General features: G+C 50.8%; 1 protein-coding gene across 1 annotated transcript in view; it reads right to left on the bottom strand.

Annotated features, from left to right (window-relative positions):
- Positions 1-16044, bottom strand: part of Hip1 (huntingtin interacting protein 1) — a 130273-nt gene that overhangs the window by 39697 nt on the left and 74532 nt on the right. The window contains exons 2-7 of the mRNA XM_032886775.1: positions 9127-9190; positions 6820-6962; positions 5679-5735; positions 3335-3415; positions 915-991; positions 169-230 (exon numbers count right to left, since the gene is read on the bottom strand). Of these exons, the coding sequence (XP_032742666.1) occupies positions 169-230; positions 915-991; positions 3335-3415; positions 5679-5735; positions 6820-6962; positions 9127-9190 (484 nt within the window). The remainder of the gene's footprint in view (positions 1-168; positions 231-914; positions 992-3334; positions 3416-5678; positions 5736-6819; positions 6963-9126; positions 9191-16044) is intronic.

Below are 16044 nucleotides of genomic sequence, written 5' to 3'. Positions count from 1 at the left end.
ACAGCTGTGAGTATAAGGCCAGCCTGGGCTACAAAGATTTTCTTCATTACAAAACCAAAAAGACCAACAACGAAGGGGCTGGACCAACTGGACCAAGCCCAATCAGGTTGGGAATCAGGAGATTGATTCCCATGACAACCTGCCTCAGGTAAGAGGGAAGAGACTTACCAGTTTGGAAGAGGTTCAGTTCGCACTCCAGGTAATCAAACATCTCCACTGTGAGCTGGAAACTAACACAAGAAGAAACAGCAATTAAAGTCTATAGGCCTGACTCTCCCTCAATGGCCCAACCCAATGCTGGGAATGAAACCCATGACATGGCACATGCTAAGGATACAGATAAGCTATAACTCCAGTCCCCTCACTGGGGGATTCTAGTCAGGGGCTCTACCACTGAGCCATGCCCCCAGCCCCTCACTGGGGGATTCTAGGCAGGTGGTACCACTGGGCTACACCCCCAGCCACCAAAGCCAAGTTTTTTTTTTTTACCACCCCCATTCTCTGTCCTACTTTCCTACGCTGAGGGTTCCCATGTGCACACAGGTGTGTTCTTGTGTATTCCTGCATATGCACACATCACAGTTTCCTCCTAAGCATGTACTATGAACATTACTTAAAAGACTAAGCCTCTCAATGTTCCATAGGGGAAAAAGAGAGACGACAGTGCTTAGTTTTAGGTTAGAAAGTGGAGTCTAAGACAAAGAAGCCACGGTGAAATACACCTGGTCCGCATTCCAGATAGAATCAGCACTAGTGGTAACTGGCCCCAAGGACAAGTTACCCAGGGGGCTTACTGGTCACTCCAGCCTCTGTCTCCTTCCATCAGACCCTCTCACCTTGACCAGGGGGGTAAAAAAAAAAATCACAAAAGTTTACTTCCCTACTGGGCCTGGAGCAGAAAGATGGCCACTTACAAGTTGTTAACATCACTTTCCCCAGCTTCATCCAGCTGCCGGTCGCTCATCTGGAGGTTACCTGGGAACCTGGGATTCTGTAAGGGATTCGAGTGGAGGAAGACAGAAGGAAGCACGTGAGGGCTGAGGATGTAGCTCAGAGGGGAGCGAGTACTATTAGAGGTACAGTGGCTCCCTAGCAAGCACAAAGACGTGGGTTCAATCCCTGCTACCTCAGAAAAAAAGAAAAAAGAGCTCCTATGTAGCCCAAAGAGACAATCGTGGACACAAGCTGCCTACATTACGCAGGTAGCATGTCCCGTGTCAGCTACACTCTTTTGAGGAAGACAAGATCAGTCTATATGACCTCAAAAACACAGACAGATCCTTTAATGCTCCCAGGAAAGAACACGTAGTAAGCAATACCCATCATTGGAGCTGAAGGCTCCTCCCTTGGAGCGGAAGGCTCCTTCCTCCCTTACGACATGAGCCCGGGAACATTCTAAGCATGCTCTCCCAAGGAACAACGAGACCTACATGTACCAATCCTCTGGAATCCCTGGGCAGCTCCCACTCACTTATCACCGTCCCTTCTGATTCCCAATCAATCTCCTCAGCCTTGCAGTTTACCACAGCTGCTTCTGTGAGCTCATGTGAGCCCAGGAGACACCGGGCAGTGGATTCAAGCAGTTTCTGTGTTTTGTTTTGTTTCGTTTTATTTGTTTTGAGGCAGGGTCCCAGTTAGCCGAGGCTGAACTGAAACATACTATGTAGCTAAGGGAATCGTTGAACTTTTTTTTTTTTTTTTTTTTTTTTTCGGAGCTGGGGACCGAACCCAGGGCCTTGTGTTTGCTAGGCAAGTGCTCTACCACTGAGCTAAATCCCCAACCCCTTCGTTGAACTTTTTGATCCTCCTGTCGCTATAGCCTGAGTGTTGGGGATACAGGTTATACACCCACTCTACTAGGTTTACGCAGTGCTGGGCCTCAGGTATGCTAGGCAAGAAGTCTGTCCATTTAGCTACATCTCCTCCTGAATTCAAGTGATCCTTCTGCCTCGGCTGCTGGACACCATAGGACACGTGAGCAGATTATAGAGAGGCAGGTGGCCATTGCAGCAAGCGGCTTCTAAATTCCAGAGTAAACGCTTTGACCTGGAGCTAGAACAAGATGAGGCTCCGTCCATTTTTGCTTTATCACTCTTCTGGAGGGGGGTGGTTCAAGACAGGGTTTTTCTGTGTAGCCTGAGTTGTCCTGGAACTCGCTCTATAGACCAGGCTGGCCTCCAACTCCCAGAGATCTACCTGCCTCTACCTCCCAAATGCTGAGACTAAAGGTGTGTGCTACCACGGTCTGGCTCTAAAAGAGTGTTTTTAAGATTTATTTTTACTTACGTGCGTGAGTGTTTTGCTCGCACGGATGAATATACACCATGCATGCTTGGTGCTCAGAGTGTAGAAAAGAGCAGTGGGTCCCCTACTGCAATGACAGATGGCTGTTGCAGTGTGGGCGCTGGGAACTGGGCCTACTCCTCCTTTAAAAGTAGCCTGTGTGCTCTTAATCTCTGAGCCGGCTTCCCAGCCCTGAGAGAGCTGACTCTCACATGATGGCCGCTGAGCTACCAATAAACCAATAAACGAACAATCCAAACCAACAGGCCAAGAGGGATGGGCAGCCGTTAACAGCACTTGCTGCTCCTTCACAGGAGGTAGGTGAAGTCCCAGCACCACGAGGGAACCTCAGAACTGTCTATAACTCTCCTTCCAGAGGACCTGCTGCCTGCGCCCTCTTCTGGCCTCCATGGGCACTGCATGCACATGGTGCACATACATATATGTAGACAACACACAAACTCTTTGTCTCTCTCTTTCTCTGTCTGTTTGTCTCCATATGTGTGTGTTTATTTATCTTTCTCTATATCTATATCTATATATCTGTATCTAGATCTAGATAGATAAATGTTTGCAATTTCCCTCAGGGAACAACTCCCACTAGATGTTGGCCGTTTTCCTATTTGTGAAATGAGGAACAGAACAACCCATTCCCAGTTCCTTCATAGAGCTATTCTATCCATTGATTTCCCCTCATAGAGATGGGCTATAGCATCCCCACTTCCGGAGGTCCCAGGCTGTTTCTCAAAGTGCTAATAAAGACCAAGGACCGGCTAGAGGGAGGCAGGGCTTGAAGGAGTGCAGCTGGAAAGAGGCGGGGCTTGTAGGAGCAGTGGGGGGGGGGCCTTAGGAGCAGTGGGGGAGGGGGGGGGGGCTTGAAGGAGAGGAGGGGGAGGGAGGCGAGGCTTGAAGGAGTGAGGCTGGAGACAGGTGGGGCTTGTGGGAGCAGTGGGGGGCGGGGCTTGTAGGAGCTGTGGGGGAGGGAGGCGGGGCTTAAAGAAGCAGTGGGGGTTAGGAACGGAGCCATGGAGAATGGCAGACAGATGCTCACTTTGGTGTGGTACTCCATCCTTGTTCTCAGCAGTTTGAGGTAGATGCTGCAGAGCTGTCCATACCCCTCGCTCAGGTGGCCCTTCGGGGAAGAAGAGAGGAAGGTGCATCAGCATCGAGGCAAGGTGCCTCTTACATCTTTTCCTTGGGTGGGCTGATTGCTCAGTGGGTGAGCAAGAGCTTTCGCTGCCAGGTACAACAAGAATCCCTCGGACCTGCCTGGTGGAAGGAGAGGACTTAGTACCACAGACAAGGCATTGTCTGACTTTTCCAGGAGTGTTAGCCACTCGGGTGCCCTGCTTACCGCAACATATAATACATGTTATTTAAAGGATGAGGCAGAAAAATGGCCCAGAGGGTAAAGCTGTTTTCTACCATGCCTGATAACCTCAGGGTCCCACATGGTGGAGGGGAAACATGGACTCCGGCAGCCATGCTTGTTGGCATGCATGGACCTCCTTTCCACGCACATGCGCGCGCGCGCGCACACGCGCACATATACACATACGCGCGTGCAACCTAAAAATTATGGAGGGGATCCTTGAGGACAGTCCATTTTGATTTCCTCCACTCAGTTCTGTGATAAAAAGAAGTGAATTCCAGTGTTGGGAAGGAGACCCAGCCGACACTCCCCAGGGAGACCTCCCCAGAACTCATAAACATGCAGCGAAGCGTTTAATTGAGAGCGATCTCTATGGAGGCAAACACAGGTTCTCTCTGGAGGAACCTGTCTTCGTTACCGACTTCAAAGAATTGTGTTCCCAGCGGGGAATCAAAAAGCACAAAAGGAAAATGTGCAGAATAACTAAAATTCACCAGAAATGCCAGATGGCCAAACAGAGCTCCAAGGACGGATAAAGGGATTATAAAAAGCAATGCATGGCACGGGAACCATCAATATGGCCATAAAATATTTGCAAGGCAAAGCTCTTGTGAAGAGGGGCTGGAGACATGGCTCAGCTGTCAAGAGTGCATGCAGCACTAACAGAGGACCTGAGTAGACAACTGCCTGTAACTCCAGCCCCAGCGAATGTGACAACCACTTCAGACCTATGTCAGTACCCCGTCACTCCCATACACACACGCAGACAAATAAAAATTTAAAAAAAAGATATTTTAAAGGAATCCAGGTCTGGCCTTGTACATTTGCAGTCCCAGCACTGGGGAAACTGAGGTAGAAGGCTCTATAATACCAGCCCGAGTTACAAAGTGAGGCCCAATCGATCTGTAAAGAAAGGAGGGACGAGAGAAAAAGAAAAACGGGGCTGGGGAGAGGCTTGGCTGGTAAAGGGGTGCCAGGGACCTGAGCTACACTCTCAGGACTTATGGGGCACGGCTGCACTCCCAGAGTTGGGAAGATGGATGCAGGAGGATCCCAGGGCTCATTGGTCTACCAGCTTAACCTAATTGGTGAGCTGCAGGTCCAAGGAGCTCCTGTCTTAAAAATCAAGGTTGGGGGGCTGGAGAGATGGCTCAGTGGTTAAGAGCGTTAACTGCTCTTCCAGAGGTCCTGAGATCGATTCCCAGCACCCACATGGCGGCTCACAACCATCTGTAAATGGGATCCGATGCCCTCTTCTGGTGTTCATGAAGACAGCCACAGTGTACTTATATAAATAAAATAAATAAATCTTAAAAAAAAAAAATCAAGGTGGGGAACTTGGAGTGGCGTGGTGGCCCACCTTACAGCCCAGCATGTGGGAGGCAGAGGCGGGGGGATCTCAGTGAATAAGAGGCCAGCCTGGTGTACCTGGTGAATTCAGGACAGCCGGGGTCATATAGAGATCCTGTCTTAAAAAAGTGAAAATCAGTCAAGAACAAAACCCAAGAGGATGGACAGCTGAGGAACACACCTGAGGCTGACAACTGGCCTTCACACCCAAGTGCATAGACTCGAACCCTCACCACCCTCTCCCCCCACTGCATCCTATAATCCCAGCGTCCAGGAGGCTAAATAGGAAGAGTACACGTTCTAGGCTAGCCTGGGCTACCCAGAGTTTTCCTGTAGCTTTAGGGACTTCGGGCAAGACGGTGCATGTGGAGGCATCTTTAGTGCACCTCTAAGACTCATTGAAGAATTCAATCAAGAGAGCGGCTGAAACGTGGTCCAGTGGGGCAGAGTGCTATCCCCCCCCTCCCCGCTCTACACTGAATTCATTGGCTATGCACACTTGTACATAGTGCACACAGGAAGAGAAGACAGGAGGATCATGGGTTCTAGGTCAACCTTGGCTACATGGTGAGCTGTGGCCAGGCCAGGATAACTTGCTATATCCCATGCTCAGTGTCTGGCTGTGTGAGGAAGAGAAGTAGAGGGGGGTCCCCGGGTACATTTCCATACTCACCCACATCCTGCTCATGTCGCTTAACTCATTTTTGTATCTGAGAGAATCTTTTAGCACCTAGAAGAGAAGAGAACCTGAGGGGAGATGGGGTGGCCAGAGAGCCACCTATCTGGGGCTGGGGTAGGGAAGAGACCCATCAGAAGGAATGCACCCACCTCCTATGGGAAATCGCACATGCACACACACGTGCACACACACATGCACGGGTGCCAGAGCACACATGTGGAGGAGATGAGTGGACAATATTCAGAAATCTCAGTTCCAGCGACTGCTATGCTGGACTGACAATTACTAGTGATAAGGGCCAGGAGATATGAAGGGGGGCCGGGGGGACATCTATATTCTATACTATAATACACGTGCTCCATATTGTTAGAAGTAATCAGTACATACACGATGTAACTGGCTTAGCACCACCACGGTTTGCTTCGATTGTTTGCCTCCCAGCCCAGGTGCCTCTGGGACAGGCTGATACCGGCAGACACGAACGCGGCTCAATGTTTCAATAAGCATTTGAGCCCAGAGATCCACAAAACGAGAGCAGATTGCAGGAGATGATAATAAAAGAGGCACAAATATCGAGAGTGGAATTTTATGGTCAGAAATATGGCTGAGCGCCTGGCCAAAGGGGCAAGCCTGAATCCCGAAATGATTGACAAGTCTTTGTCTCCGCCCCCTCATCCCTATATAATCTGCTGACTTAAGATGAGCTAGGAGACAGGATCTCTAATTGCTAGCTCTCTGAGTAAAAAAATAGTTTTAAAGATTCAATTCGGGGGTTGGAGGATGGCTCAGCAGTTACGGGTGTTTGCAGCTCTGTCAGAGAGCCTGAGTATCTTTCCCTGTACCTACACTGGGTGGCTCCCAACATCCTGTAATTCCAGACCCAGGGGATCTGACTTCCGCTTTTGGCCTCATCAGGCAACTGGACACATGTGACACACACACACACACACACACACACACACACACACACACACACACACACACACGCGTGCACACATATAAATAAAAACATATCTTTAAAGCTTCGATTCCCGCCTCTGCTCGCGGGGCATCTGAACCAGGCAGCAGGAGCAGAACTCAAGTGTCACATTCCCCACCTGTGCCATTGGCCTCCCCTTCCGCCCCAGAGACTCACGTTCGGATGTCCGTCTCGAAGGAGTTTGTGGAACACGTGGCAGAACTTCCAGCACAGCATGGCGTTGCTGGAGAGAGGCAGTCGGTTGACCACAGACCAGAAGGTCTGCGCCCCTTTCTCATGGTGGGTGCCCAGAATACACGGTGGGAGGAGTCAAGGAAGACAAAAGCTTGGTGGGTGGAGCTGGGTAAAGGGGGGGCGGGGCACTGCTCACTGCTAAGACCCCAGAGTTCTACGGGTTTGCATGGCAGCTTGGAGACTGGGCGTATAAAATACCTCGTTCCCTGTTTTATAACAGTTTCCCGTGAAAAGGGATTTTCTTTCTTTTTAATTACACTTTAAATGTATTTATGGATCATTAATGTGTGTGTGTGCGTGTACGCATGTACAAGTGGGGAAACCCCAATTTATTGGGGTCTCCAAGATTGAATCCAGGTCGTCAGGTTTGAAGGCAAGCTCCTTTATATCTGCTGAGCCATCTTACCAGCCCCCACCCATCTTTTTGAGACAGGTCAACATTGAAGTAGCCCAGGTTATCCTAGAATTTAATACGTAACTTCTGATCCTTTGATCTCTACCTCCAGACTTCTGGGATTACAGAAGTGCAGGCCCACACCTTGTTTATGTGATAGTTGGTCTGGGACTAATAGCTCTGTGTCTGTCAGGCAAGCCACACCCCCAGACCCCAGCCTGGTTTTTGGTGTTAATGAAATAGGCTCACTCAGTAGCCCAGGCTGGCCTCCAACTCACAGGACTCACCCTGCTTCTTCCCAGTGGCTGAGATTACAGGCATGTGTCACCTGTAATCTAAACATGTGACCCTGAACCAGGGTTGCTCTTGGCTTCTCATCTCTGGCCCAGCCAGATGCAGGATGGGATTCACTCTCGAGACCAATGCCAACCTTTTAACATGTGTTTCCTATATCGCTTTTTTTTTTTTGTGACAGGGCTTCTCTGTATAGCCCTGGCTGTTTCAGAACTCGCTCTGTAGTCCAGGCTGGCCTCAAACTCACAGAGATCCTCCTGCTTCTCCCTCCCGAGTGCCGGGATTAAAGCTGAGCGCCACCACACCTGGCTCCTCTTTGACTTTTGTCTTGGTTATGACCACTGTGCACATGTGTGCAGTGCCTATGATCTGATGTCTGTTCATGCATGTGCCATGCCTGTGTGACTGTCAGTGAGTTGCAGCACATGCCTGGATGTTGGAGAACGTGCCTTTGCCTGCTGAGGCAGCTCAGGAGGCATTCCTAGACATTATTAAAGTGACGTTAGAAGCTGGGCGTGGTGACGCGCACCTCTAACCCCAGTGAAAGCATGAGGCAGGAGAATCTCAATCTTGGGGCCGACCTGGCAGACACAATGAAGCGCTGTCTCAAAACCACCGTCGAAACCCATTAATAAAGAAGTAGAGGTAGAGAGGGCTCAGTGGTTAAGAACACCAGCTTCTCTTCACCGACTCTTGTTCAGTTCCCAGCACCCACATAACCGCTCACCACTGTCTGTAGCTCCAGTTCCAGAGGATCTGATGCCCTCTTCTGGCCACTATGTGCACTGCAAGCATATATAGACATGCATGCAGGCAAAACACCCATTCACATAATAAGTAAGATAAAATAAACAAGATAAAATAAACAAGCACGTCAAATCTAAATGCAGCTCGGTTGCTGAAGAACTTGCCTCGTACGCATGAAGCCCTGGGTTTCATCCCAACACTGCATTAAAAAGTGAGCACTGTAATCCCAGCCTTCTAGAAGTCAGGAGTTCAAGGTTACCCTCAGCTACACAGTGAATCTGAGGCTAGTCTGGGCTACATAAGCCTGTGTCTCCAAATAAATTTAACTAACTAAATAAGTAGAAAAGGCCTGAACTGGGGGCTGGAGAGATGGCTCAATGGTTAAGAGCGGTGGGCTCTTCCAGAGGTCCTGAGTTCAATTCCCAGCAATCGCATGGTAGTTTACAACCATCTGTAATGGGATCTGATGCCCTCTTCTGGCCTGCAGAAGAGAATACTTATGTACATGCAGATAGAATACTTATATACATATAATAAATAAATAAATCTTAAGAAAGTAAAGTCATGGCTTGCTGGCCTTCTAGGACCCTTGGACACGGCCAGGCTGGGGTGTCTGAGACTTGTGCTCTCTGAGTCCGTAGCTATACCAGAAGTGGCTTCCATCCCGCAGGCTCCTGTCCCTGGCAAGGGCTGCTTTCCCAGTTGCTGAGCCAGAAGCCTCCTCCTGACCTCAGTTCCCACCATTTGACCCCCCTCCAGGGTCGGCCTCCCGAGGATCCAGTCCAAAAGGATATTCCTGGCATGTTTTTCCTTCACGGCCACTTCCTGCGTATTAATGGCCTTATTGACGCTGACCGTCTGCAAAAACAAGATGGGGGAGGGGAAGAGGAGGAAATAAATAAGGCTCTGAGAGTTACTGAGACCCTTCCAACAGCCCTCCCCCTTCCTCCTCCTTGGCACCCCACTCCTCCAATGACCCTTGGTATTGACGAGGGCCAAGAGACCATCCAAGGGCCCTCTGGGTCCTCTCGAGTACCCCGCTTGGGGGAGGGGGTAGCGCAGAGGTGGGCAGCACTCCCAGACCAGCTGTCCCAAGCTGTCCCAAGGGAGCAGGCTTTGTTGCCTGGCATTGGCTGTGCCCAGCTGCTGTACCCGCCTGCTACTCGCTGGCTTGGCACAACAGTGTGGTAATTAAGGGGCCACACAAAGGAAAGACTTCTTCACCCCTGGGGAAACATTAGTCCTCAGAATACAAGAGGAAGAGATGCTGATGTCAGGGAGCCACGGCGGCCTGAGCCCAGCAGCCACCCCTCTGCCACTTCTAAACCCTTCCCACCTGGGGCTGGCGCGATGGACTGGCGAATAAAGGTGCTGGCCCAGCAAACCTGACAACTGGAGTGCCCTTCCCAGGACCCCCGTGAAGATGCAGTGGGACACACACACAGACCAAGCCACAAAGATGTCCCCTGACCTTCACACAAGAGCTGCGGCAAGTACTTCCCCCCCCCCCAAATAATAAACAAAACAAAACTTCTACTGGGTTTCTCTGACTCGACATCCGTTCTTGGCCAACTTCCAACTCGAGGGCAAATCCCTTCTCCTTTCTTAATTACCCAGAAAACCATGAAACCGACTATGCCTTTCCTGTTGTTTTCAAACGTCAAGACTCCCCTGCTAACTTTAATATTGACACGTGAGTAATGTGCGTGAACGCTAATCATAACATCTTGGCTATTTCGCTGTTGTTGAAAATTTTTTAAGAGATTTATTATCTTTTTAAACTTTTACGTAGGCATGGGTGATTGTGGGTATGCCCACTTTAGTGTGGGTGCCAGAGGCCAGGGGAATTGGAGCCAGAGTTGTGAGCCTCCTGATGTGGGCGCTGGAAACTGAACTCAGGTACTCTACAAGAACAGCCCCCAAAACTCTACTGTATGTTTTTTCTGAAAAGTTTATTACTATTATTATTACTATTACTATTATTATTATCATTATTATTACATTTACTTATTTTGTACATCATGAAGGTGGACCGTATCCTCTTGTTCTTTTAATTGATCTGCCTGCCTTGGCCTTCTGCGCTCAGGGATTAAAGGTGTTCACCACCACCACCAGGGGCTTAACTGTTAGATCTTACTAATGACCGCTCTACCCCAGACAGATTGATGTAAGACGCCCACCCCGCCCCCACCCCCTCCGTCTCAGCCTCCTGGAGCAGACGGAATGACAGGTATGGACCACTAGGTCTAGCTCCACCCATTTTGTAGTAACTGATGTTTTTATTTCTAAGGGGTAGATTTCCAGGAGCAAGAGGACGTAGACGAAATGTTTTCATTGCAGCTGGAAAGATGGCTCGGTAGTTAAGAGCATTGGCTGTATATACTTAGCAATTGCCTTTCTCCCATAAAGACTAAAATCCAAGCCAGGAGGTGAAGGCACATGACTTTAATCCCAGCACTCGAGAGAAGCAGGCGGATCTCAGTGTTCAAGGTCAGCCTGGTCTACAGAGCAAGTTCCAGGACAGCCACGGCCACACAGAGAAACCCTGTCCAGGAAAACTGAAGAAGAAGAAGAAGAAGGAGTAAAAGGGGCCGAGGAAGGAATCGCTCTCAGTAAAGTTCCTGCCATACAAGCACGAACCCCAAGTTCAACCCATAGCACCCACATAAAATCCAGGTGTGGTGCACATAACTATGTGATTCGATCTGGGGGGCACAACACAGAGGCAGAGACAGGCAGATCCCTGGGGCTCCCTGGTCAGATGAGCCTGGGCTCAGGGAAAGACCCTGTCTGGAGGAGAGCAAGTTGGAGAACAAGCAAGGAAGGTACCTGAAGTGTGACACATGCGTGTGTGCACAGGCACATGCACACACACACGCATGCGCACAGAGGCAAGCCTATACATCACACACAGATACACAGAGACATGTCTATCACACACACGCACGCACGCACGCACGCACACAGACATATCTATATATCACACACAGACACACATCCATCACACACTCACACTCGTGCACACACACAGACACTTCTATACATCACACACACAGACACGCAAAGACACGCCTATACATCACACACATGCACAGACATGTCTATACACCCCCCAACCCTCACGTACGTGCGTGCGCGTGCGCGCGCACACACACACAAACGCGCACGCACACGCACATACGCACACGCACACACGCACATAGCAGCATGAACATTTGACACACATCCAGATTATAAGCTCTGATTTGTCCTTCTAGATGGCCCTATACCCTCTAAAGCAGGACAGGACAGAGTCCCCCAGGCCTCGATGCTGCCTGCTCCCGCATACCACTCAGTAGCTGCCCAGACTCAGAGGGAAATCATTCAGTCTGGACAGATCCAGTTCTGCAGGCGGGTGCAAATGCGAGTGGAGGGTGGGGGTGCTCCCAGGGCAGAGGGTGGAAATTGGGGGCTCTGTGTCTCACCTTTGGAGGGGGGTCTAGGTTCGAGAACATCCTTTGAGAACACTCTGTTCTCTTTATTCCGCTGGAGTCAGTCACACGGGACCTACGGGCAGCAGTGGCTCTCCTCAAAGAAGAGCATTGTACAGCACTTCCTGGCCCAGCTGGCCCCTGTGTCCCCAGCTGGTCCCCGAGAGCCAATTATCAGCAGGCACTGAAGGAAGGGAGGCTTTCTCTCTCCACTTCTCTTCCTCCCCCTCCAGTCCTCCCTATTTACAGACTCCTTCCAGGCAGATCAGCCTGGATGTGACCAATGAGAAGTTTCCAGGCCTTGCTACTGGGTAGAGCAGGCAGTGGAGCCTGGGCTGGCTTGCGGAGCAACTGGACATCATCAAGTCACGCACGCAGCTCTGGGCTGCAGCCCAGATTTTGGGCTACCAAGGATAGTATGTAAAGGTTCCATAGCAGGAGTAGGACAGAGAGGCTTGGGATGTAGCCCTGGGGGGAAGGGGGCCAACGAAGACCACCTGCTGAGGCCAGAAAGAACACCCAAGAAAAGGGCAGGGAAGAAGGGGATTAAGAAACAAAGTAGAAGACATACAAAAACAGGAGCTGGCCCTGTGGTAGAGTCCCCACCTAGATTCCCCAATAAGGGGCTGGGAGCCAGGCTCAGCGGTAGAGCCCCTGCCTAGAATCCACCAGTGAGGGGCTGGGGGCGTGGCTCAGTGGTAGAGCCCCTGCCTAGAATCCCAAGTGAGGGGCTGGGGGTTTGGCTCAGTTGTACAGCACCTGCCTAGAATCCCCCAGTGAGGGGCTGGGGGCGTGGCTCAGTGGTAGAGCCCCTGCCTAGAATTCCCCAGTGTGGGGTGGGGGCGTGGCTCAGTGGTAGAGCCCCTGCCTAGAATCCCCCAGTAAGGGACTGGGGGCGTGGCTCAGTGGTAGAGCCCCTGCCTAGAATCCCCCAGTGAGGGACTGGGGGCGTGGCTCAGCGGTAGAGCCCCTGCCTAGAATCCCCCAGTGAGGGGATGGGGGCGTGGCTCAGTGTAGAGCCCCTGCCTAGAATCCACCAGTGAGGGGCTGGGGGTGTGGCTCAGAGGTAGAGCCTCTGCCTAGAATCCCAAGTGAGGGGCTGGGGGCGTGGCTCAACGGTAGAGCCCCTGTCCAGAATCCCCCAGTGAGGGGCTAGGGGTGTGGCTCAGTGGCCCAGTGCCTGTCTTGCATAACTAAGACCCTCAGTTCTATTTTCATTTCACACAAAAATAAAAAGAGGAGCTGGAGAGAGGCTCGGTGGACAAGAGCCTGCTTGCTCTTCCATCAGCATCTACATGGTGGCTCACGATTGTCTGAAACACCAGTTCCAGGGGACCCTAACGCCCTCTTCTGGTCTCTGCAAGCATCAGGCACACACATCATGGTACACAGACATGTACACAGGCAAAACACCACACACATAAAAAGAAACTATTTGTGCCTCTTTTAACTTTTTTGGTTTTTTTCCACTTCCTTTTCAATTTTTTGTTTCCTCTCCCACTTCCTGCTCTCATTTCCCGTGCTTGCTTCTTTTTTAACAGGAAATACTCAGTAACTCCACAGCCGGGCAAAACAGGAGTCCAGCTAGAGATGAACAAAAGGTGTGAGCTAGTGTGGCAGTATGTAGTAAGCAGGATGCTTCTGAAGAATCCCGCAGGATGGTGCCGCGTATATTCAGGGCAGGTCTTCAAGCCCCACTGCAATTAATCTAACCTAGACACTCCAGGCCTCAGAGACAGGCCGGAAGGAAGCTCTCCTTCTGGGTGACTGTAGATCCTCTTGACAGTATTAGAGCCCTCACACCATCTATCTGGAACAGGTACTGCAATTTCCCCGTCATCATTACCCTCACTACTTCCCAGAAGGCCTTCTGCTGGCGGGCCCATCACAGTCTGCTGTGCTATGAAAAACGTCCCCCACAGGGCTTAGGTGTGAAAGCGCTGGTCCCCAGCTGGTGGCACTGTCTGGGAAGGTTGTGGGACCTTGGGGAGGTGGAGCCTCTCTGGAGAAAGAGAGTCAGTGGGGGCGGCCTTGAGCCTTTCTAGCTCAGCTCCATTTGGTTTCTGATTGAATACAAGGTGTAGAGCAGGGCTTCTGCTCCCCTCAAGCCCCCCCTGACTGCTGGCCAGGGGTTTTCCGCCATGATGGAACGTGTTAGAATAAATGCTTTCTCCTCTAAGTTGCTTTTGTTTGATTCTTTAAAAAACAAACAAACAAACTGCAGCAAACCATTCTCCTTCCCAAAGCAGTTTGAATGCAGAAAGACAATGTCTTCCTGGAGGAAGTGGGTCACTGCATGGGGAGGGAGGGGGGAGCAAACCTTGAGGAAATAGCCTGACTCTGCTTTCCGTCTGACCTCTGCTTCCTGCTCCACAGAGAAACAGAATCTTGACCACAAGTTCCTGCCATTGTGAACTCAGTTATGCCCTCCCATCAAGGTTTGACTAACTTCTCAAACTGTGAGCTAAAGGGAACCATCCCGCCCTTAAGGTACATGTCTGGGAGTTGGTGACAGTGGCAGACAGGTAAGGCACGGCCCAAGATAAAGTTTTCCATACTGCCAGCAGTATCCATCCCTTGCCAGGGCTCCTGTGGGAAATGTTCCGATGACAGGGCTGGGCCGAGTTTGCCCTCAAATCACCATGTTGCCCAACGGCTCTGGATCCTCTTCATGATCTCTGCCACGCCCCATTTCCACAGCTGCTGGGAGTTCTCCTTCTCTCCTCCAGTAAGGGCCCATGGCAGCACCACACCAATGATCTCACAAAACAAAAGAGGGCTGAGATGGGCAGTATCCGGATCTGTCACGGAACTGATTCATGAGTGACCCGTCTGTCCCATGACTGAGGCAGGAAGTAATTGCTGCAAGCCCAGCAATGCTAAGGCCCATTGCTTCTCCTTCCCAAACATCCCCTGCCTTCCTAACTCTTGTTCTAATTCCACAATAGGCACTTCTACCTCACACCCATATTACCATAGAACCTCTGCCCACACAGTTCTTAATAAAACATTAAGAGTAAATAAAATTCCTAAGGATGGGGGCTTAACTCTGCTGTAGACTTCCCCAGTGAGGAGCTGGGGGCTTGGCTCAGTGGCAGAGCCCCTGCCTAGAATCCCCCAGTGAGGGGCTCGGGGCGTGGCTCAGTGGTAGAGCCCCTGCCTAGAATCCCCCAGTGAGGGGCTGGGGGCGTGGCTCAGTGGTAGAGCCCCTGCCTAGAATCCCCCAGTGAGGGGCTGGGGGCGTGGCTCAGTGGTAGAGCCCCTGCCTAGAATCCCCCAGTGAGAGGCTGGGGGCGTGGCTCAGTGGTAGAGCCCCGCCTAGAATCCCTCAGTGAGGGACTGGAGTGTGACTTGGGAGTAGAGCATTTGCTTGGTATGGGCCAGGCCCAGGGTTCCACTCTTAGTTCTACATATAAAGGAAAAATCTAACTTTTCCTATGAGCAGACAGTTAACCAACTTTGACCCCGTAAGAGTGGAAAGGACAAAGTTTGTTAGACAACCAAGAATGAGAACCCAGGGAGGACGAAGTAAACCTGAAGAGGTTCCTAACGACTTGACCTATTGTCCCACGAAAACAGTCTACTAGTTACTCACATAACATCTGCCCCTGGGTTTTATAGTTGAGTGTCCGCTGTAAGAACAGGCCCTCGCACACACAGACCTACCCCAGTGTGGTGCAAAGAGAGGTTGCATTCGTGGCAAGCAGCCACTGTTTAGGAAGTCCCAACAAAACACCATCAGGTAGTAGCCAGGTGACCTGGCTCCCATTTAAGGTATTAGTAGGACAAGGGACATGCAGGGAGGGGACATTCCAGAGCCCTAACCTCCATTCCCCACCCTTCTGTATCCACATCAGGTAGTCTTGTCCTGTGCTGTACCAGTCACATCCCACAAAGCACTTGCTCCTATGTCTCATTGGTGCAAAAAGCACAAGAATGTGTGTCAGGATTTAAATCTGAAATGCCCCCCATTGGCTCCTGATTTGAACTTGCTCACCCCCACCCCCTGCTGATGATGTTATCTTGGGAGACTATTTTGAGGTCTAGCTGAGGGAAGCAGAATTTACTGGCAAGTCTTTGGGGTTGTAGCCACGCCCCCTTCCTCGCTCCTCCCCCACTCACAGCCTATCTGCTTCCGGGCCAGCCAGGATGTAAAGAGCCACACTGACGTGGACACTGACATGATGGACTGAAACCCTTTTAAACCATGGCTCAAAACATACTTTTCCTCTCATAAGTTGT

The sequence above is a fragment of the Rattus rattus genome, chromosome 16 (assembly GCF_011064425.1).
Source record: "Rattus rattus isolate New Zealand chromosome 16, Rrattus_CSIRO_v1, whole genome shotgun sequence".
Taxonomy (NCBI): Eukaryota; Metazoa; Chordata; class Mammalia; order Rodentia; family Muridae; genus Rattus; species Rattus rattus.
Note: the sequence above shows the minus strand (reverse complement) of the source record. Positions and strands in the feature narration are given on the sequence as shown.